General features: G+C 37.6%; 1 protein-coding gene and 1 pseudogene across 2 annotated transcripts; both read left to right on the top strand.

The window, feature by feature from the left end:
- Positions 1-11,513: 11,513 nt before the first annotated feature.
- Positions 11,514-13,404, top strand: LOC120092155 (E3 ubiquitin-protein ligase RDUF2 pseudogene; annotated as a pseudogene). Its single transcript, XR_016524617.1, has 2 exons — positions 11,514-11,750; positions 11,867-13,404. The product of XR_016524617.1 is annotated as an E3 ubiquitin-protein ligase RDUF2 pseudogene (transcript).
- A 2,271-nt stretch (positions 13,405-15,675) lies between these two features.
- On the top strand, positions 15,676-16,609 carry LOC120091333 (uncharacterized). The gene is made up of 2 exons (XM_039049322.2): positions 15,676-16,170; positions 16,345-16,609. The coding sequence occupies exons 1-2, from the start codon at positions 15,902-15,904 to the stop codon at positions 16,481-16,483; spliced, it is 408 nt and encodes a 135-aa protein (XP_038905250.1). The 5' UTR covers positions 15,676-15,901; the 3' UTR covers positions 16,484-16,609.
- The last annotated feature ends 7,892 nt before the right edge of the window (positions 16,610-24,501 follow it).

Here is a 24,501-nt window from a genome sequence, read left to right as displayed (position 1 = left end):
AAAAGTTCAAAGGTATTTTGTAAACAAAACAATAACGGGTTCTATCCAAAATTAACAGTAAAAGTTCTTTTTTTAATTTTTAAGTAAGTTTAAGGTTATGTTTTAAATGTTTGAAAGTTCAAAGATATTTTTTATACAAATTACAGAGTTTAAAGGTGTTTTGTATATTTTAGCTTTTCTTATTCTTATAGATTGAAATTTGACATTTTTATTTTTCTTCTTTGCACTTTCTAAATAAAAATACAAACAATTCATAATAAATTAGTCTTATTTCTAAACAATAAAAGATACCTAGTGTTATCCCTTAGTTCGGTTTGGTTTTGATTTGTTTTTCCAATCAAAATTTGATTTGAATAAATATTGTTTGGTTTCTCCAAACACAAACAAATTTTATACTAAAAAACCAAACCAAAGCAAACCAGTAGATCGAGTTGGATTGTTTTTTTTTTTTCTTTTTTTCTATTTTTTGGTTTTTTGTTGCACTCCTAAATATAAATATCAAAATAAATATACATTTTGAAATGGCCGATACCAAAATAAATATTAGGGTAAAATACTTTTTGTCCCTAAGTTTTTTGTTAAATTTATATTTGGACCATTTTAAAATTATACAATTTTAGTCCTTAAGTTATAAATTTTATTTCAGTTTAGTTCATAGATTTCATAATGTTACAATTTTACACTTGAAATTTGAATTTTATTTTATTGGTCCTTAGATTCCAAGATCCACACTTTTAACTTTGATTGTTCACTAGATACTCACTTCTAGAATCTAGTATTTAGTGTCAATATTTATTAATTAATTTAAAATAATTAAAATGAATTAAAATTTACTATTTTTCCATCAATCAATTTATCTTTAAAATTTCAATTCGTAATAGCATTCATTTAATTAATAGACATTAATATCAAAATTGAAAATGAATATTTAGTAAAAAAAATTGATGTTAAAAAGTATAAATCTTGAAACTATAGATAAGATTGTATCAAAACTCAAGACTTAAAACTTAAAAATATAGTTAAAATGAATATAATTCAACTATTTATAATTTATATTTAAGTATAGATATTTCAACTTTCAAATTCAAATGAGGTAGTATTGCTAAATTATTGACTCGTGACTTATGCTCATGAATGGTTGAAATAAGAAAATTTGAATTTAAATATTGATTTTATAGTTTCGATCAATCATTGCCAACAGAAATAATAATTAATTATAAGAAAGAAAATGGAGATTATTTATGTAATTGGTATTGTTTTTGTTTATTTAAATAGAGGACAAATGCACATGGTAGCAACGTACAATAATCAATGCTAATTATTTATAAATTAATGCAACAAAAATTAAAATGTATAACGAAATTGGATTAATCTATATAATACTAAAAGAAGTTATAAGTATGAGAGTTTTCACATCCTATTGACTATTTTACTTTTGATTTTTAATCATATTCTCATTATATCCTTATTTAATAGTTAGTTATAATCTATTTTTCTTGAATGATATACTTTTCCTAAAACACATCTCGGCAAATGAGACACCTGTCAAACACATTTCTATATAAAGGGACTATTAATCCTTTTCTTCTACTCACCTCACCATTCCAACAAAAAAGGTAATCATTATTCTGCATTCGTTTTTTCTACATTTTTTATGAAATTTTGTTTTTCTTTTATTTTGATTTATATTTATTTTTAAACACTTCGTTCCTATTCTTTCTTTTGTTTTGTTTTGTTTTTCGTAGTTTTTGTGTGTATCATTGTATGTGTTTTCTTTCTACATCTTTTTTCATCAAACAAAGAAAAAATGTAAAAATGTAAATCCTCCTCCATTTACTTCCGTTCACCACATCTGCAAAACTTTCTATGTTTATTTAAAAAAAAAAAAACTTTTTTTTTTCCGTTTCTATCGCCGCGCCCAGCCACAAGTCGACGCGCATGACCGCCCTAACCTTCGATCGGTGCAACCACTCGTTTCAGTCGGCGTTGGACTGGGTTTCATCGTTTCGGTTAGCCACTATTGAGTTCGTTGACCACCACTGCCTATTCTTGCAAAACCTTGAGTTCGGTAAGTTTTTGTACGTTGTTGGATGGTATTCTTTTGGATTGAGAGTATTAATGGAAAAATTAAGTTATTGATTTTGGATTTAATTCATGGTCAGATTGGCTAATTAAATCAAGTTTTAGAAGTCACAACTTTAGGTTGATTCAAGTGTGCTAAAGAAGTTATAAGGTGATTTTGTTTTGTGTTTTTACCAAGTTGAGGTAAGTGGTACTATTACCGGTGCCTTCATGCCAGGCGGCCTAGACTAGATCTTTAAAGATAAGGAATGGACTCTTGAAGCATAATTTTTGTCATTATGTTTTACTTGTTGCATGACAGTTATGAGTATTATGAGCATGTTCGAATTTCTAATCAGTATTGGTATTATGTTTGTAATGTATGAATAGACCAATAGGGCAGTTTACCGTCTTGCCTTGATGCATGTTTTATTTCAGAGGACCTACGGGTCTAGTTTTATGTTTGACGGTGTGCCTATGGGCCGCTAGACATGCGTGAGTCGAAAGGTTCATGTTCATATTATTTTTCCATGTTTGACGGTGTGCCTACGGGTTGCTAGACATGCGTGAGCCGACAGGTTTACGTTTATGTTACTTCTTTTTCATGTTTTATGTTTGACGGTGTGCCTACGGGCCGCTAGACATGCGTGAGCCGACAGGTTTACGTTCATGTTATTTTCATGTTTGACGGTGTGCTTACGGGCCGCTAGACATATGTGAGTCGACGGGTTCACGTTCATGTTACTTTCATGTTTGACGGTGTGCCTATGGACCGCTAGACATACGTATGCAAGATAGTACGTCTTTTGGTTTTTCTTTCATCATCAAAAATCGATGTAGCTGTATGAGCCACGGGCCATCAATCTTTGCTCGTGGATGCATAGCCTGATCCCGGTAATGGGATCATTTACTGAGTATTTTATACTCAACCTTTATCTTTATTTTTTTTCAGGTAAGGGTAAGGATACTCGGGCAACTGACAAGAGGAATCTGTGACAGTGCGAAAGGAACCAGAATCGCTTTCGCATTTGAACCTTTATGTTTTCTCATGTTTTGATTTTATTACATTTATGATTTTATTATAATTTTTTATATATAATTTATTTCATGTTAAAAAGGGTACCGGGGTCAAACGATTTAAGATCTTGAGATAATGGCAGAACATTTTCTTATATACTTAAAGCAGTCCAAAATCATGATTATTCTATTTTATTTTTACTTTATTTTCCTCAATACGAATATTTATGCATGCATACAGTAACGGTCTCCTTTTTAGTAGTCCTAGGTGGTGGGGTTGTTATAGTTGGTATCAGAGCCCATGTTTTGGGTTCTATAGATTGACTTACTATGCAAGTCTAGGTTGTTCCTTTTGGCCTATAACGAATTCTTTGTCGTCGCCAGGTATATCCCTTATGAAAAGTATTTAGGATAATATGCATCCGAGTTAGTAGCATTTATGATTACATTTGATGTTTTTTTGCTAGTAAGAAAAGTAACTAAGGAGTGGTTGTGAACAACTGTTAGGAAAATGGTTCGTGTTAGGGGAAGAAGCAGTCAGGGTTACCGGAAGGGGACGCGTTCCTGAAAAGCATAATCCGACAGTTCAAGATCAAGATACTCATGATGAGGATCCACAAATTCAAGATGCACAAGTTCAGGATCCTCCAGTACTAGAGGATTCCTTGTCGCTTAGGGACCCCTCAGGGTTAAGGTGGCAGAAAACTTAGACACGAAGTAGAGCCCAGTACACGGCCACGCCACCACAGACGCAGGCCACCCAGTCGTTCCATTAGAGGTTACCGATTGGGCAACCACTATTGGGGAAGCAGTTACATCAGTTGTGTTGAGTAAAGTGAAGGACATGCTGGATGAACGACTGGCCCAGTTTGCCCAGTTCCAACAGACATCACCACCACAGGACCAAATGTCGCAAATCCAAACTTAGAACATGATCCAAAACCAAAGCATGTCAGGCATTTCGGTGGAGGCCAAGCATTTGCGAGATTTCAGGAAGTACAATCCCAACACCTTCAATGGGTTACTAAAGGACCTTACCAATGCAGAGTTATGCATATCCACGATTGAAACGATCTTTCGTTATATGAAATGCCCTAAAGATCAAAAGGTGCAGTGTGTCATTTTCATGCTTACCGACAAAACACAAATTTGGTGGCAGTCGATAGAAAGGATGTTGGGTGTAGGAGGGGAACCGGTGATATGGGAGTAGTTTAAGGAGCGCTTTTACGCGAAATACTTCTCTGCCAACCTGAAGTACAATAAGCAGAATGAGTTCTTGGAGCTGAGGCAGGAATACAGGCCAGTAGAGGAGCATGACCAGTGACACCCTGTCCCATTTCGCCCCGGAATTGGTCGCCATGGAAGCTATGAGGGCAGAAAGGTTCGTTCAAGGCCTGAAGGACAGTATACGAGATATTGTGCGAGCATTCAAACTAACCACTCGCTTGGCAGCTGAAGTGGACCCACAGTCAAGAGATGAGTATTCACGGGCGTTTGGGGTGGGACCTTCCTCAGGTCAAAGGAGGAAGGCAGATCATAAGGCTTTCGAGCCTCACCCCCATCAGAAGGTTCAAAGCTCAGACAGACCGCTTCGACATTTTAAGTAGCAGGCTGTCGAGGTAGGTATAGTGGAAAGGAATCGGTCGGTGTGTATCTCGTGTGGAAGACGCCACTAGGGTCGATGTTTGGGGGGGCACTGGGGTTTGTTTTCATTGCAAGCAAGAGGGGCACTTAATAGATAGATTCCCTATTAGAAGCACGTTCGGTTATGGGAACCAGTTTGTAGGCCATGAAAAAAGGAGTTTGGGTAGGCCTCAGCATCAACGAGGTCGTGTTTACTCTATCATCCGATAGGAGGCCGAGAAAGCAGGCATTATTGTGACAGGTACGCTCCCAATCTTGGGACATCTTGCACTGGTATTGTTTGATTCTGGTCTCATTTATATCGTCGTTATTTGTTAAGCATGTCATGTTAGAACTAGAGCCTTTGTACTATGTGTTGTCAGTTTCCACTCCGTTTGGAGAAATTATGTTAGCAAAGGAGAAGATAAAAACATGTCAAATTGAAGTAGCGAGTCATACCCTGGATGTGACTTTAATAGTCTTGGACATACGGGATTTTGATGTGATTTTGGACATGGATTGGCTCGTAAGGAGGTGATCGTGTCCCTCCCACGGGAGCCAGCTTTAAATTTAAAGGGGCTGGGACCGTGGTCCTGCTCAACGTGATTTCTGCCATAAAAGCCAAAGGTTGCTTAACAAGGGTACCTGGAGTATCTTGGCTAGTGTCGTTGACACTAGAGAGCCTGAGGTCTCCTTGACTTCGGAGCCAGTGAAAAGTGACTACCCGAATGTCTTTCCAGAGGAACTCTCAGGTTTGTTGTCGCATCTGGAGATAGACTTTGCTATAGAGTTGGAGCCAGACACAACTCCTATCTCGAAAGCTCCATACAGAATGGCCCTAGCAGAATTGAAGGAACTTAAGGTTCAATTGCAAGAGTCGTTGGATAAGGGTTTCATACGCCTTAGTGTGTCCCCTTGGGGTACGCCGATACTTTTTGTGAAAAAGAAAGATGGGTCATTACGACTCGGCATTGGCTACAGGGAATTAAACAAGGTGACTATAAAAAACAAGTATCCGCTTCCTAGGATTGACGACTTGTTTGACCAGTTGTAGGGAGATACAGTGTTTTCTAAGATTAATCTTCGCTCGGGGTATCATTTGTTGAGGATAAAGGATGGTGATATTCTCAAGACAACTTTTCGTTCGAGGTATGGGCATTATGAGTTCATCGTGATGTCATTTGGGTTGACGAATGCTTCTACAATATTCATGGACTTGATGAATAGGGTGTTTAAGGAATTTTTTGACACCTTTGTGATAATCTTCATAGATGACATTTTGGTTTATTCCAAAACAGAGGCGGAACACGAGGAGTATTTATGAAAGGTTCTAGAGACCTTAAGGGCGCAAAAGTTATATGTTAAGTTTTCCAAGTGCGAGTTTTGGTTAATGCAGGTGTCCTTTCTAGGGCATGAGGTATCCAAGGAAGGTGTATCTGTTGACCCCCAAAGATCGAGGCAATCACAAGTTGGTCTCGTCCTACCACAGTCGGAGAGGTACACAGTTTTTTGGGGTTAGCAGGCTATTATCGTTTTTTTATGAAGGACTTTTGCCGTATAGCCACCCTTTTGACCCAGTTGACCAGAAAAGGAGCTTTCTTTATTTGGAGTAAGGCTTGTGAGGATAGTTTCTAAAATCTCAAGCAAAGGTTGGTTACTGCCCCAATTCTCACTGTCCGGATGGAACGGGTGGTTTTGTTATTTATAGTGACGCCTCCAAGAGAGGGTTGGGGTGCGTATTGGTGTAGCAAGGTAAGGTAGTTGCTTATGCCTCTCGCCAGTTAAAAAATCATGAACTGAACTATCCCATACATGATTTGGAATTGGCAGCCGTGGTTTTTGCTTTAAAAATTTGAAGGCACTACTTGTTTGGCGAGAAGATACAAATTTTCACCAACCACAAGAGTTTAAAATACTTCTTCACTTAGAAGGAGTTAAACATGAGGCAGCGTAGGTGGTTGGAGCTAGTGAAGAACTATGATTGTGAGATTCTGTACCACCCAGGAAAGGCAAATGTAGTGGCGGATGCTCTACGTAGGAAGGTAGCCTATTCAGTAGCCCTTATCACCAGACATACCCGGTTATGTAAGGACCTTGAGTGGGCCGAGATAGCAGTGGTGGTAGGGGAGGTCTCTGTGCAGTTAACACAATTATCGATTCAATTGAGTTTAAGGCAAAGAATCATTGTTTCTCAACGAAGTGATTCTTACTTGGTTGAGGTAGCGTAACAGGTGAAGACAGGACAGGGTGGTGAGTTCTCCTTATCGGCAGATAATGGTCTTACTTTTCGGAAACACTTATGTGTACCAATAGACGGTGACCTCAAGAACGATCTGTTATGGGAGGCTCATAACTCCCCATTTTCGATATATCCTGGCAGTACCAAAATGTACCTGGACCTAAAACATTGTTACTGGTGGAATAACATGAAAGTGGAGATAGCAGAGTTTGTCAGTAAGTGCTTGGTGTGTCAGCAGGTAAAGGCCCTAAGACAAAAGCCAGCAGACTTGTTGCAACCTTTTAGCGTACCAGGATGGAAGTGGAAGAATGTCTCGATGGACTTCATTGTGGGTTTGCAGCGAACCGCAAAGGGTTTTACAGTAATTTGGGTTATAGTGGACAAACTCATCAAGCTAGCACATTTCATTACAGGGAAGCCTACATATTCAGTGAATAGGTGGGCTCAGTTGTATATGAAAGAGGTGGTAAGATTGCACGGGGCACCAGGGTCCATCGTGTTTGATAGGGACCCTCGATTTACCTCCAGCTTTTGGAAGGGTCTTCAGGTAGCATTGGGTACTCGTTTGGATTTCAGTACAACTTTTCACCCACAAACTGATGGTCAAACTGAACGTTTAAACCAGACATTGAAGGATATGCTACATGCTTGTGCGTTAGAGTTTGCAAGGAGTTGAGACTCTCACATGCATTTGATAGAGTTTGCCTATAATAATAGTTATCAGGTAACCATTGGCATGTCGCCGTTTGAGGCCCTTTATGGGAAGAGTTGTAGGTCACCCGTATGCTGGGATGAGGTTAGTGAGCGAAAATTACTAAGACCTGAGTTAGTACAAACCACGAACGAGGCAATATAGAAGATTAGGGCCCGAATGTTGACGGTTCAGAGTAAGCAGAAGAGTTACGCTGATGTTAGGCGTAAGGATATGAAGTTTGAGGTAGGTGGAAAGGTGTTTCTGAAAGTGGCACCTATGAAGGGGGTGTTGAGATTTGGCAGGAGGGGTAAGTCGAACCCTCAGTTCATCGGGCCATTTGAGATCCTAGAGCAGGTTGGCCCTATAGCCTACCGGCTGGTCTTGCCCCCATCCATTTCTGCAGTTCACAATGTTTTTCATGTTTCCATGTTGAGGAAGTATGTACCAGACTCATCTCATGTTGTGGATTATGAGCCTTTGCATTTAAATGAGAACCTGAGCTACGAAGAGGAGCCCATTCAAATCTTGGCTAGGGAAGTGAAAGTTTTACGCAACAAAAAGATAGCTTTGGGGAAGGTCCTTTGGTAGAATCATCGGTTCGAGGAAGCAACGTGGGAGCGCGAGGATGACGTGAAGGCGCATTATCCCCAGCTTTTTCAGAATTAGAACTTTCGAGGTTTCTTAAGGGTGGTAGAATGTAACACCCCGGTTTATTTTGCAATTTTTTTTTTTTTTTTTTTTTTTTTTTTTTTTTTTATGTTGGACTACTTAGATAAACTGGAATATGAGATTTATGTTTTTGGCTAAGCTAAAATATGATTTAATTATTTGAAATTAATTGAGTTTTATTTTGGCTTGCATTTGGAGATTTGATTGTATATGGAGATAATTAAATTTGTTTGTTGGAGTTTTTAAAAGAAAAATATATATAAGTATATATATTTTGAAAAAGGATTAGGGAATTTGTTTTTGAAAAAGGATTAGATAATTAAATTCGTCCGCCGCTGCCTCATTCGATGCCTAGACTGTTGGAGTTGACCGCGAGCCGCCTCACCCAAGCCGTTCAGCCTCGTTTATGCCGCCGCGCCCGACCACAAGTTGACATGCACGACCGCCCTAACCTTCGATCGGTACAGCCACTCGTTTCAGTCAACGTTGGATTGGGTTCCGCCATTTCGGTCAGCCAACATTGAGTTCTTCAACCGCCACTGCCTATTCTTGCAAAACCTTGAGTTGGGTAAGTTTTGGTAAGTTGTTAGATGGGTATTCTTTTGGATTGAGAGTATTAGTGGGAAAATTAAGTTATTAATTTTGGATTTAATTCATGGTCAGATTGGCTAATTAAATCAAGTTTTGGAAGCCACAACTTTAGGTTGATTCAAGTGTGCTAAAGAAGTTCTAAGGAGATTTTGTTTTGCGTTTTTACCAAGTTGAGGTAAGTGGTACTATTACCAGTGCCTTCATGTCAGGTGGCCTAGACTAGATCTTTAAAGATAAGTAATGGACTCTTGAAGCATAATTTTTGTCATTATGTTTTACTTGTTGCATGACAGTTATGAGTATTATGAGCATGTTCGAATTTCTAATCAGTATTGGTATTATGTATGTGATGCATGAATAGACCAATAGGGCAGTTTACCGTCTTGCCTTGACACATGTTTTATTTCATGTTTGACGGTGTGCCTATGGGCCGCTGACATGCGTGAGTCGAAAGGTTCACGTTCATGTTATTTTTCCATGTTTGACGGTGTGCCTACGGGCCGCTAGACATGCGTGAGCTGATAGGTTTACGTTCATGTTCCTTTTTTTCATGTTTCATGTTTGATGGTATGCCTACGGGCCGCTAGACATGCGTGAGCCGACAGGTTTACGTTCATGTTATTTCTATGTTTAACGGTGTGCCTACGGGCCGCTAGACATGCGTGAGTCAATGAGTTCACGTTCATGTTACTTTCATGTTTGACGGTGTGCCTACGGGCCACTAGACATGCGTATCAAGGTAGGATAGTACGTCTTTTGGTTTTCCTTTCATCATAAAAAATCGATGTAGCTGTATGAGCCATGAGCCATCATTCTTTGCTCGTGGATGCATAGCCTGATCCTGGTAATGAGATCACTTACTGAGTATTTTATACTCAACCTTTATCTTTGTTTTTTTTCAGGTAAGGGCAAAGATACTCGGACAATTGACAAGAGGAATCCATGACAGTGCCAAAGGAACCAGAATCGCTTCCGCATTTGAACCTTTATGTTTTCTCATGTTTTGATTTTATTACATTTATGATTTTATTATAATTTATATATATAATTTATTTTATGTTAAAAAGGTACCCAGGTTGAACGATTAAGATCTTGAGATAATGGCAGAACATTTTCTTATATACTTAAAGCAGTTCAAAATCATGATTATTCTATTTTATTTTTATTTTATTTTCCTCAATGCGAATATTTATGCATGCATGCAGTAACGATCCCCTTTTAGTAGTCCTAGGAGGTGGGGTTGTTACATTATATTTGATATAATTCCACTTTTTCTTTAATTCACATTAGGGGGTTCTTTTTATTATTTAATTTAAATTAAGAGATTTATTTTGATCGATAATATGAGGAAATCTGAGAGATGAAACTAACCTGAAAATTTAATGGAGAGAAAAATATGAAAAATGAGTACTTGAGAATATTCTGAATATTTTTTCTAAAATAAAAAAATGTATTTTCAATTTTGATGAACTTAATATGATAATATGAGGAAGTCAAAGGGAAAACCAAAGCGGAGAAAAATTAGGGAATAAGAAGATATGGATGAAAAGTAGAATCTTCTAAAAAAAAGGTAAGTATTTCTTTAGTCTACTTTATTTTTTTCTAAATCCACATAAGAGGATTTTATTTTATAAATGTCGAGGAAATTGGGGAAAGGAGGATCAATTTGAGAAAATTAGGGAAAGGCGATATGGGGAGAATAGTAGGGAGATACTAGGTTAAACTTGACTTCCTAATTTTAATTTCATCTTAATTTTAGAAACTATATACTTAAACCGCATTGTGATTCATATTTTATATTTATTTTTCTATTAATTTTAATTTTTCTTGTATTTCTTATGACATCATAAATTTATAACTACAACTAATATAAGGTTAAAACTCTTTGTTAACCTCCCTTGAATTGATGAATGAAACAAAACAAATTATTATGTTGAAAATAAGAAGCTACGTTAAAAATAATAGTGATAAAAATAGACTTTTTCATGGTCATAAAATTATAGTGAAGCTTTTAGATTTGTGGCAAAAATAAATAAATAAATAAATGTTTTACTTATAAATGAAGTATTTATTTTACTATTTTAAATAGGACACTAAATTGAAATTGTTGACCATATATATATATATATACAACAAACAAAATATTTGAAAAGAAAATTTTACTACTCCAATTATTTTAAAAACTTTTTTTTTCAAATTATAAAATATTCACATAAATATTAAAATTAGAATTTTGAGATGGGTAGCAAATTTTTTTTTTAATATTTTACTTTAAAAATTATAAATGATGTTTCTATTTTAATATCCTAAATATACAAAATTGTTGTATACTTTTTTAATAATAACAAGATTGTATTCCTATTTTTATTTTTATTTTTTTTATAATTTACAAAACCAACAAATTCTTTGAAACAAAAAAAAAAAATTAACTACCTCAATTTTTAATTATCACATTTAATAAAACAGATAAAATTAGGATTAAAGCGTAAATTCCAGTTTTAAATGGTGTAGTAATTAAAATTACAAAAAAAAAAAAGTATGAATATATTATTTCTAAAATTTTGATTTCATTGCAGTACACGTGTGTTTTTACTATTAGTTAGAAAGAAAGGGTTAAAGCGTAAATTCCAGGGTTGGACAAGCGACTCGCCTTCGCTGTCGAAGTCCAACGCAATTGTTTTTAGCCTCAATTTTCGTCGGCTGCGAATCTCTCTCTGTCTCACCATTTTACTACACCACTCGAACCCGAAAGCTTTTCTGCAATTTTGGCATCCTTTCTCCCATTCGAGGAAGATTATTTTTGGATTCTTGAAGTTTCTTGGCGTTCGTTGATTTGCCAGTATCGAATTTTAATCGGTAATTTCAATCTCTTTCTTTATCAAAACTTTATATAATTAGGGTTTATTCTGTAAAGGAGTTAGTGCTATTCTTTGGATCGATCAATTGATGGGATCGACTTTTTTGTGCTACAGATGCAATCGCTTTATCAGGGTTCGGGCTCAGGCCCTACATTCGGTCTCTTGTCCTGATTGTGGTGGAGAATTCTTTGTAGAATTTAGGTCGCCGCCTTCTCTATCTCCGGTTGTTCATCGGTTTCCAGCTGCTGCGATGTACCACGATGATGCTTCTGACCCAGACCCTTCCTTCGTCCCAAGATTGCGTCGCAGCGGAAGAAACGGTGAGGATCGCTCCCCTTTCAATCGTATCATTGTTCTACGTGATCCCTCGAATTCGGGTGCTATTGGTAACAATGGTATTGGAGCTGGAGGAAATTATGAGATTTATTATGATGATGGTACTGGGGCTAGCCTCCGTCCTTTACCTTCTAATATATCCGAGTTCTTGATGGGATCGGGGTTCGATCGCCTTCTCAATCAATTGGCGCAGCTGGAGGTGAACGGGGTTGGCCCATTGGAAAATCCACCGGCTTCGAAGGCTGCGATTGAATCTTTGCCTGTGGTTAAGATTCTTGCTAGTCATGTGCCTATGGAATCACATTGTGCGGTTTGTAAGGAACCGTTTGAGCTCGACTCCGAGGCTCGAGAGATGCCGTGTAAGCATATTTACCATTCGGATTGTATACTTCCCTGGCTTTCTATCCGGAATTCATGTCCTGTTTGTCGGCACCAATTGCCTAGCGACGTGCATATCAGTGGCAGGAGCTCCCCTGCTTCTGCGGAAGAAGTTGTTGGACTAACAATTTGGAGGCTTCCGGGTGGGGGTTTTGCTGTTGGAAGGTTTACTTGGGGCAGGGGAGCTGCGGAACATGACCTTCCTGTTGTTTACACTGAAATTGATGGTGGGTTTAGTACCACCAGTGGTGTTCCTAGGAGGATTACATGGGCATCAAGCGGGAGAAGATCAAGTGAAAGTGGTGGATTTCGTCGCATTTTTCGCAATTTCTTCTCCTTTTTCAGGAGGTTTAGAAGTTCATCTCGTCATTCTGGTTCAGGACATGGTTTAATGAGAAGGAGCTTCTCTGCTACCTTATTCAACAGACGCTCAAGGAGGAATAATCAACCTATAGCGTCAGACACAAACTATACACTTTCTGCTTAGTTATACTTATAGAGAGGTTGAATTCCCACCCACCCTGTACTCCCTTTAGAAATTGTGAGTGATATTGGACCCATAACTGTCTTCCTTTGGGTGATGGGGTAGATGTACAATTTTTGTTTTATTAGATGTATATAGATACATCAACTAGAAATACTGAATTCGGTAAATTAAATGTAGTTGACTGGAGAGTTTTTGACGTGGTGGGACAAAGTATATGTAGAGATAAAGAAGGGAGAGAGTTGTACAATCTGCCTGTTCGAGGGTTAATGGCAGTTCAATTCAAGTATTTGATTGTCTTTTGATGTTTGATGTTAGAAGGAAAGAGATGGATGAAGAGTTCCTGTTGATGTCTAGTAGGTTCATTTTTTTTCCTTTTATGCAATGTAACATTGTAACTTCGCTGCAAAGCAGCTCTTATCCTTAGAATACGAAGATCTTCTGTTTTTAGCTATGTCTGTATCTTTTTCCTTCTTGATTTTAACTTTTAAGTTAAATTTCATCTCTCTGACTTTACTTTGTGGCATTCTGTTTATGTTGTATGATAATTCTTAAGGAACTCATACAGTCTCTCTCATTGCCTTCTCTTTGTTACTTATTTTACTTTCAAGTTTCTCCACTTGAAGTTTATAGCTTCACAGATTTCAGCTCACTCAAGTATCAAAATTACCTCCATCCCATACCACATTTTCATGTCTCTGGAGAAGGAGGACCCATCCCCTTTTAAGGAGGGCAGATTGACAAAGCTGATAGGGTGGGACAATTTGATACTCAGGAGAGATAAATTATACAGTGAAGAACTTTCATTCAGGGCCAGGACTTTGTTTATATCAAGTTTATTAATGTGTAATTCTCAAAACCTTGATGATGCACTGAAAAAAAGACTCTTGCCCCTAGAAAGTTGGCTTTTACTGGGTTTAAACTTTAATGCACATTTGTATGTCAACCACCAACACCATTTCTTACTTGATGCATGTGCAACTTCAGCAGCTTTCTAAAGTTCATATCAAAGCAGAAGTACCTTTATTCCTAGTGTAATTCCTTTTCTGCTTTCTCTCTTATATGAATTGTCAAAAATATGGACAGGAAAGTGAGCAGGAGCACCAACAGGCTGTAATCCTTTTTCCATGTCTTGAAAATGAACTACCATAACACACATCAGATGGTGATTGTTGGGAGAAGGAATGGAAGATTATTCGTTTTGTTTGATATAAGAGATGTAAGTTCACATGTCTTGGAACTTTTTAAACTTTGTGTGTCGTTTATGCACAGATTCTTGTCTGAGTCATGTCATCAGCGGCAGTTGTAAGCTACGATTGTTGGAATTTTGTATTAATATCTTAAAAGGAAATGACAAAAGGCATAATCAAATCAAGATGAACCGCAAGGTGTTTGTTTTGAAATGGGAAGTGTAGATTCTTTGTATGATGCATGAAGAAGGCTTTTCATGTCTTGTACCATTTGGATTTTGTCTTGACAAGGGACTGGACACTTGCACATGCCGCTGGAAAAAGTGCAAAGGATGTTTGAATTTACCCTAATAAGGTTACACTTTTGACCATGAGAGCTACAGGTATGTAATATCAATGTTTTTCAGTTAGATTGAGATATTTTGTTGAGGGTTTTTTTCCCCTTCTTCTTTTGAGGCAAACGTTTAACCACAGCAAAAACAAACAACCAACTACCTCTATCCTCATCATCTAATATTATCTCTAAAAACATTTTTCCATGTAAATGAACAACCTCGAGATGCCATAGCATGAGCATATTTGTTCTTTTCATATATGTGACAAAAATTGGGCAAATATTATGATGAGGTTGCTACAATGTAGTGAACAGTTTTGTATTGTGATGTGGATTTGAAAGTTGAGATACCTAAACGATGTCTTCTAATACATCCAACTATACAAAATTACTAACAAGTCTCCTCAAATATTTTGGGATAGTTGTACGGATGACCAAAAATATTGGGTTGAAATGAGATTTGACCTGTTTTTTAAATTTTTAATATGTTTGACATTTTGTTTATATCATATGCGGATGAAAATGGAACCTTGTGCAAGCAGATTGAGCCTTCGCTCCCTCTCACTCTTGATCTCCTCTCACTCTCTTGCCTCTACAACACAACCCATATTGATCTTCTCATGCTTTTTCCATTCTTCTCTCTTGCTTACTGGTGACACATTGCAACAGGAAAAAATGGAGAAAGGAAAAATTGTCAAATGAAAATTAAGAGCACTATACTTGAGTAAATGGACAAAATTCTTAAGTTTCAAACAACTGGGCAAAATTCAATTAGACTTAACATTATATTTAATATTATTATTATTGGTTTCTTCTATATAATTATCTCAAATATTTTCTCCATTTTGAAAGATAAAATAAGAAGTGAGTTAGTCCAAGAGTGATGTACCTAATCTCATACTCTCTATTTTTATAAACACAAAAGGAAAAATTTTAAAAAAAAAAATTGAAAAAAATACAAAACACCACATGGCAATTTCTAAGATAGCTGTAGACTTCCTATTTTTTATACACATTAAGGGAAAATTTTTTTTTAAAAAAAATCATTTTCTTGGAAAATTACAAAAATAGCACATGGCAGTTTCAAAAGAATTTAACTCCATGAAATCTGAGAAAATTTCCATACTATTCTAGTAGTATGAAAAATTTTTCTTTCATCCATAATAGTAATATTTAAGAAATATGCGGAATGATACGTGAAATAATCGGAAGAAATTGATACTAAAATTTTTTCACGGAAATCTGGATGGTAGGCCATCCTTATCTAAACAATCTCAGAACCTGAAGTCCGACGTAGCCTTATCTACATTTCAATTTCAAAACAGTCTGTATCCTTTCGAATTCGAACCACCAAATTATAAGAAAACTCTCTTCCTGATTTTCCTCCACCCCAAAATATCATCTTCATTTTCAGCCCCTTGCAAAACATGGCGTCCTTATGTTCGTTTCCACGCATTTCTTCTACTGAACCCATCAAACAACCGCCCACCGCCGCCCCTTTTCCGTCCTCCAATCACCCAATAAGACCGTCCGCACTCTCCCTCCGTCAAATTAGCCCCAAGCACAAGAGAATTTCTGTAGTGGTCGCCGCCGTCGGAGACGTCTCTGCCGACGGCACCACTTACTTGATCGCGGGCGCCGTCGCCGTGGCTCTCGTTGGAACCGCCTTCCCTATCCTCTTCTCTCGCAAAGACTTGTAAGCAAAATTAAATCAACAAATTCGGCCAGTTACCATAAAATTTGCCGTGTCTCTGCAGTGGGATTCTGTTTCACGACATTAATTAAACTAACTTCCCATCTGCAATGCTTTAAAGAGGGCTTTTAAATTTCAATGGTTGTGGTTTTTATTTTGTGGTCTTGTCCTCTGTAGGTGTCCGGAATGCGACGGCGCAGGGTTTGTCCGGCGATCGGGGGCGGCGCTGAGGGCAAATGCGGCTCGGAAAGACCAAACTCAGATCGTTTGTGCTCGTTGCAATGGCCTTGGCAAGCTCAACCAAGTGGACAAATAGATTAAAACCTGCTTTTTTCAGCGGCTTTGCTCTCATATATTGTTATTTATTACTGTTTTTCTCCTCTTTCGTAAATTACATACATTATAAATGTGAATGTAATAAAATATTTTTAATATGTTTTTACCTCGTGTATTTTTAGATTTAGGTTAAGTCCCATATATGGGAGATAGTTCAAATCTAATCCTTTATAATTAGAATCTAGTTCCAATTGTTTAATAAAATTCTCTTGAATAGTCTCTACGGTATAGACTATTTTTTAGGATTTTATCAAACTATAAAAATTATTTATGAAATTTTATCCAACCATAAGAATTAAATCCTAACTTTGAAAATCAAAAGAACTCAATTTTAATTTTTTCTTCAAATTATATGGATCAAATTTGTGATTTAACGTGAGATTTATTATCATAAATTATCTCTAAGATTAAGAATGCAGTTGATGAAAACGAAGCTTTGGCAAGGCGTTTACGAACTGTTTCTTTTCTTGTCATCATACTAGCAACTTGCTCGTTGTATTGTTCATTATGTTGCTGGTTTTTCAAATTTTTTTTTTGTCAATTTTGTTTCTTCCAGTTCAAAAGATTGAGGGAGAAGTCGGATTTTCTAGTTGGATTTGTGATGTAATTAATAGTGACTTTTTGTTCAAATTGTCTTAGGGCATTTTTTGCATTTTGTATACTTATTTTTTAAAAGAAAAAAAAGGGCAAGTACTTGATTTAAATTTTAATCATAAACTTTGAAGAAAATAATTGGTATATATAGGTGAATGAAGTTGATAAATCTTACAAGACTCGAAACTAAAGTTGGATTAGTTATTTACTAGGATAGAATTGTTACAACTTTATTTAAATCAAGGAGTAAATTATTACACCACCGCAACAACAAGGAGAAAATAATGATAAATGAGTGCAGTATCCATGAAGAATTATAACAATTTTTCATTTCATTTTTCTACATTTCTCTTCATTTGTTTCATGTTCCACTAATATGTAATTTCTTTTTCATGATTGTTATTGTAAACCACTAACATTTTGCCATGTGGCACTATTATGCAAATAAATATCACTACACAACGATCATCAGCTGCTGTGAAGGCCGATCGTCTTATTCAATTTTCTTCTGTCGTTTATGCTCTCTACCAATCGTGTAGCAATTTTCCTCTATCGTCTAAATTCTATCGTGTTCTCTTCTTCGTGTACACTTCAATTGTGTACTTTTTGTCGCCTACATGATCAACCTAATCATGTAGTCTTCCACCCATCGTCTACACACTTTTCCTTATCATGTAGACACTTGTCCTATCGTTCACTCCTTTCTCAACGGTCGTCTAGGTAATTGACCACGATCGTCTAGCCTCCTTCACCACGATTGTTTAGCTTTTCTTTCCACGATAGTCTAGCCTTTCCCTCAACGATCGTTAAACCTTCACCTCTCAATGATCGTTTAGTCAAGACTACGATCGTTTACCTACCCTTTCTTCTTCTTCCTTACATGGTATCAGAGCTTTAAAGCATCCTGCCTCCTTCTCTCATGGCGTCGAGCTCAAGCACGTCCGAAGAAAACTCTACCATCCCAGTAACATCAAACCCATGCATACATTCAACCGTTCTACCTCCGACCACCATATCCATATCATCTCTGTCTTTCACCCTACTCGCTACTCAGCGCGTCCCTCTCCCTGCTCGAAATCCTTTTTACACTCCGTAATATGGACCTCCACCACCACCTTTTCACCCTCACTATGTCGGTGTCCCTACCCATCATCCATTTCAAAATCTAGTACCGATGTCCGCAGCCTTCTCTACGACTGTCGACTTGAATCCCGGTCTACTATGGACCAACTCCAACAGATACAAGCCAATGTCGCCCAGCTCTCACTCCAGCCTCGACGTCCTTACTGGTCGCAACCTACCAGGTCATCTTTCCGACCTTCTCAAGCTCTTCTAGGTATTCTTCTCAACCCTCATTTCTATGCTTTGCCGCTACAAATTATACACCTCACCGACCATCCACCCGAGCTCCACGACCAACAACTTATCAACCATCCTAATCCTCCAATCGGCCGCAATGCCAAATCTGTAACAAGTTTGGCCATACAGCTTTATCATGCTATAACATTGACAATCCAAAATATAGAACCATCCAACTCCTCAAGCTCACTTTGATCATGTCACACCAATCCCACCACAGCCGTTGTCCTACATTACTACCCCCCATGCTCCAACAACCAATCACCCCGATGAAGGCTGGTATATGGATTCCGATGCCACTTATCACATGACTCCTGACCTAACCAGCATCCAACAACTTGTCCCTTATTATGGTGGTGACCAAGTTGTCATAGGAAATGGTAGGTCCCTTCCCATATCTCACACTGGTCCTGCTTCTTCCCTTTCATCTACATCGCACACTCCTATTCAGCTTCACTCTGTTCTTCACACCCTCGATATCTCGAAATTTAATTAGCATCAGTCGTTTGTGTTATGATAACAATGCTTATGTCAAATTTTTTCATGATTCCTTTGTTTTGAAGGACCTCCAAACCAAGAGTCCACTCCTCTAGGGCATACTTGATCGTGATCTATACAAGCTCTCTGTCAATCCATCGGCTAAACAATCCGTTCATCCCTCATCTCATCCAACTACTTTCATCTCTGCACTCACGGACTTCTCCTTATGGCACCGTCGCTTAGGACATCCCTCCCCTCCAGTAGTTCACTCTGTGTTATCTAAATGCAAACTGAAGTACAAAAATAAGTCCAATCTATCAGTTTGTGAACATTGTCAAATGGCTAAGAGCCATCGTTTACCTTTTCAATTGTCTAATTGTCGTCCACCTTCCCCTTTCAACTTAGTGTATCCTGATGTATGGAGTCCTTCCCCAATCAATTCAATTAATGGAGATAGATTTTTCTTGTTGTTTTTCGATGCGTTCTCTCGATTCACTTAGATCTATACAATGAAAATTAAATCTGATGTTTTGCCTTGTTTTCTTAAATTTCAAGCTATGATTTCAAATCAATTCTCCATCACCATTAAATCGATCCAAACTGATGGAGGAGGGGAGTTCAAAGCTCTCTTTTTACACTAGACAAACTTGGCATCATCCATCGTCTCTCCTGTCCTTACACACCCCAACAAAACAGCACTGTTGAACGAAAGAATAGGCATGTCATTGAAGTTGGTCTAGCTATGCTTGCTCACTCCTCTGTTTCACATAGTTTATGGCCATTCGCCTTCCATACTGCCACCTATCTTATCAATCGTCTACCTACACCTCTCCTTGAAAACAAGTCACCCTATGAAACGTTGTACTCCAAACTCTCTGACTACCGGCTCCTAAAAGTCTTCGGCTACACTTGCTTTCCTTTCCTTCGACCGTTCAATGAAAATAAACTCCAATATAGATCACACTCGTGCGTATTCCTAGGCTATTCATCTATGCATAAAGGTTATCTTTGCCTTTATCGCACAACCGGTCGAATCTATGTTTCTAGGCATGTCATCTTTAATGAAAATGCCTTTCCTTTCCTTGATACTCTTCCCTCAGTCCTTTCTTCCTCCCCCTCTTCGTCATAAGTTTTCTCCATTCCTATTCCAGTTGCTCCTTCCCCACATCAGGTTCCTGCCCCTTCTGAAAGCAACGAAGTTCATCACCATCATTCCCCTCACCTACATCCTCCTACACCAATATCCTCCCCTCATCCCACACCTTTAGCTCCACCTCTCAACCAATCACCTGAACCACCAACCAATCCACCAGCCCCTACTGTTCCCTTTCTCTCACCACCACCTATCACTACTCTCCCTGTTTCTCTACACCTCATCCCTACCACCTCTGAACCAAAATCACCTCTACCTCTCACAACCAATAACCACCCCATGATCACACGGTCCAAGATGGGAATCTTCAAACCAAAGGCCTGGTTGTCCGAGGTTACTGACTTGGATAAAACAGAACCAAGATCTTATAAGGAGGTCTTCCTTCATCCAAGCTGGAAACAAGCAATGCTTGAGGAGTATGGAACACTCTTAAGAAACAATACATGGTCTCTTACCGCTCTGCCCCAAGATCGCAAAGTCATTGGCAGCAAATGGGTGTTCAGACTCAAACGGACTCCATCTGGTGAGATTACTAGATACAAAGCTCGTTTGGTTGCTCAAAGCTTCAACCAAGACTATGGTATTGATTACTTCGAGACCTTCAGTCCAGTAGTCAAGCCTACCACCATTCGTCTTGTTCTGTCAATAGCTTTGTCCCAAGACTGGATCATTAGGCAACTTGATGTCTATAATGCCTTTCTCAAGGGTGATCTCTCTAAGGAAGTATACATTAAGCAACCTCCTGGTTTCATCAGTGACAAACACCCTAATCATGTATTATTGCTACACAAGGCACTGTATGGCCTCAAGCAGAGCCCTCGCGCATGGTTCTCTAAGCTCAGCTCCTGCCTGATACAATGGGGTTTATCTAATGCAAAATTTGATACATCTATGTTTATTTTCCGTAACTCCCATACCATAATCATTTTCCTTATCTATGTTGATGATATAATTGTTACTGGAAATAGCCCTGCCACTATTCAGCACTTCATCACTTGCTTGAATACTCAGTTTGCACTTAAGGATCTCGGTGATCTATCTTTTTTCCTTAGCATTCAGGTGCTTCGCTCTTCAGACCAACTTCACTTGTCTCAGTCCAAGTGATGGAACACGAGACATATGCAGCGGAAAAAAGACCTAATTACACTCTAATTGCTTTTAATTAAAAGAAAATTAGCATGAAATTGAAGGAAAAAACAGTAAATTGAAAAATTACCTTTGAATCTCCTGAAACGCTTTTATTCGCTGAATCTCGACACGAACTCTTCCGGACCACCACTAGGGCTGATCTACTATCCTTTGGACTTAGAACCGGGTTGTGGGACCCAATGGATGAAGAACCCGATGAGAGAAAGGGATGGAAAAAGAAATGGAATTTTGGGTTGGGTTTGGGTTGAAAATTTTTCCAACCCAAATTTAAAACTAAAATTGGCAAAATGGGCAAAAGTTTTTAATCTAAATTCAAAGCCCATATTTATAGAAAAAGACCATGCAAAAATTGCATGAAATCAATTCATAAAAATCCAACACTTAGAATCCACTATCTAAGTGGGCTTAATGTCTCCACTATAAGCCAACATCTAGCCCACTATTTTGTTAGTGGAATTATCCAACAAAAGTTTGGATTTTCCCACTAACTTTAGTAAAAGGACAAAATAGTCATTTTGTCAAAGTCAAACTTTGACCAAAAAGTCAACATTTGGACTTTTTATGATTATCTTCGTGTTGACTAATTTTGATCTTTCGAGAATGAATCCGCATTCATTTTCTCGAAATTCAAATCACATTTGAATATAAGATCGGTCAAAGTTTGACTTTTCAAAGTCCAAAGTCAACTCTTTGACTTTTTACATCTTTGACCATTTCCATTATTTCCGAGCTTTCGAATATGAATATATTCATATTCTTGATATTTAAATCATATTTAAATATTAAAGCTATATCTCTAAACTGTAAAACCGACCACTATATTACATATACTTGTCGGTTTCTCTCTCTTCACCTAATTGAACAATTCGAATTATTCTATCATACTGTTTTAAGTTTATTCCATATGAGCTAGTAGGGGAAGCTAATGGACCTATAGATCATAGGTTCCAACGATCCGAGATTAGCTGGCTAAACTCTTTAAACGAAGCTAATCAACATTCGTTAACTAACGGGTCATTCCACTATATTTCCGTAGTTGCACTCCCCTCACTATAGATATATTTGTGTCCATTTGATATAACCATGATTAGTAAACTAATCCTTCACAGGTTGTTCATAATCTCGACTGGGTCATAAAAACCGTTTTACCCCCAAGACTACATCTTGTTGCTTAAGTTCCACTGATCCTCTAATGAACAATTGGTTTAAAGTTCAATCTATAAACCAAACCCTCTCGGGCCAAGGAGAGGGTGGGGTCCCTTTCAAGACCTAAATTTAGTACTAAAGGGAACAACCTATCTACTATCCCTATAACAGGTAGGAGTGAATTTCGTCTTGCACCCTATGTTCCCAGCTATCCAACCGATCTTACCCCTGAAATGGGAGGCTTATTGAGCCAGCGATAATGAGCTTCCATCACTTATTCAAATCTAAGGATAATTTCAAGTGAACAGGAGTTCATAATTAGCTCAAGATTATGATTAAGTTACCTAGGTCATCAATTAACGAAATAGTCAGTTTTATACATAAAACGACATTTAGAACGTAAAAAGTGACTATTTCATGGTTCAGTCTTATACAAACTCATTGCATAGGATACCCCCACTCATATATCTCTATATGAACGATTCAGAGTCACATCGTTTGTACTAACTACAAGGTGGGCCGCATCTATAGTGTCCCCATAATAAGGCGTCCAATCTTATTCATATACTATAGACCATTTTGGCTATATATTTGAACTTGAACCACATTTATGTCACTATATAAAGTTCAAACTATATTAAATAGCGTCAGGACCTTAGTTTATTGGATTCAAGATTACAATTTCAATAACAATTATATCGAAAAACAAAACAGAATATTGTTATTAATTTACAAACTACGAGTTTTAGGACATAAAATTCAACAAACTCCCACTTGGACTAAAACTCCTAGTGGAGTATCACAATGTTAAATTTAAGTGAGAAACATATGAATATAATAAACTAGGGCATATACCCAAGAAACATATGAGTACAATAAACATATGAATACAATAAACTAGGGCATATACCCGAAAGTTCTCCCACTTGTCCTAGTTTACAAACTTCGTAGACCTAGACTTTGTAGGTGACCTTCAGACACTTTAGCCGTGAGGGCCTTTGTAAAAAGATTAACAATATTTTGCTCAGAAGATATATGGGTCACTACAACGTCTCCACGATGTACAATCTCCCGGATCAGATGGTATTGCGCTCAATATGCTTGTCGCGCTTGTGGTTTCTTGGCTCTCTTGAATTTGCAACTGCACCACTATTATCACAATATAGGGTGATAGGCAGATGCATATTTGGAACAACTTCCAAATCTGTCAAGAATTTCCTCAACCATACTGCTTCCTTTGCTGCTTCACATGCAACTATGTATTCAGCTTCCATTGTGGAGTCCGCAATACAGTTTTACTTCACACTTCTCCACACTACTGCTCCTCCATTCAAAATGAACACTGATCCCGATGTAGATTTTCTTGCATCTTTATCGGTTTGAAAATCAGAATCATGTATCCAGTAAGGATCAAATCCTTAATACCATACACGAGCATGTAGTTCCTTGTTCTCCTAAGATACTTGAGGATATTCTTAACGGTAGTCCAATGATCATATCCAGGATTGGATTGATATCTACTGATTATCCTTACTGTGTAGCATATGTCAGGTCTAGTACATAACATTGCATACACTAGGCTCCCCTACTATGGAAGCATAGGGAATGCGTCTCATATCCTCAACCTCTTGTGGTGTCTTAGGACATTGATCCTTTGACAAATGAATTCCATATCTGTAAGGTAACAAACCTCTTTTGGAATTCTGCATCTTATACCTAGACAACATTTTGTCTATATAAGTTGCTTGAGACATGGCTAGTGTTCTGTTCTTGTGGTTCCGAATAATCTGAATCCTGAGAACATATTGCTAGCCATTTCTTGATGTCAGTTAGGTATCCTACTTCATTCCCAATGAGTAGAATATCGTCAACATATAAAACTAAAAACGCTATAGTAGAATTGACGATCTTCTTGTAAACACAAGGCTCGTCAACATTCTGTTAAAAGCCATAAGATTTGATCGCAGTATCAAATCTTATATTCCAAGATCTAGAAGTTTGTTTCAACCCATAAATAGATTTTTGAAGCTTACAAACCTTTTGTTCTTGACCCTGTGCAATAAACCCCTCTGGTTGAGCCATATAGATACTCTCCTCAAGATTGTCGTTAAGAAAAG

Source organism: Benincasa hispida, chromosome 11 (genome assembly GCF_027475165.1).
Source record: "Benincasa hispida cultivar pf3 chromosome 11, pf3_genome.v1.1, whole genome shotgun sequence".
Lineage (NCBI taxonomy): Eukaryota > Viridiplantae > Streptophyta > Magnoliopsida > Cucurbitales > Cucurbitaceae > Benincasa > Benincasa hispida.
The sequence above is the reverse complement of the archived record's forward strand: the minus strand, read 5'-3'. Positions and strand labels throughout refer to the sequence as shown.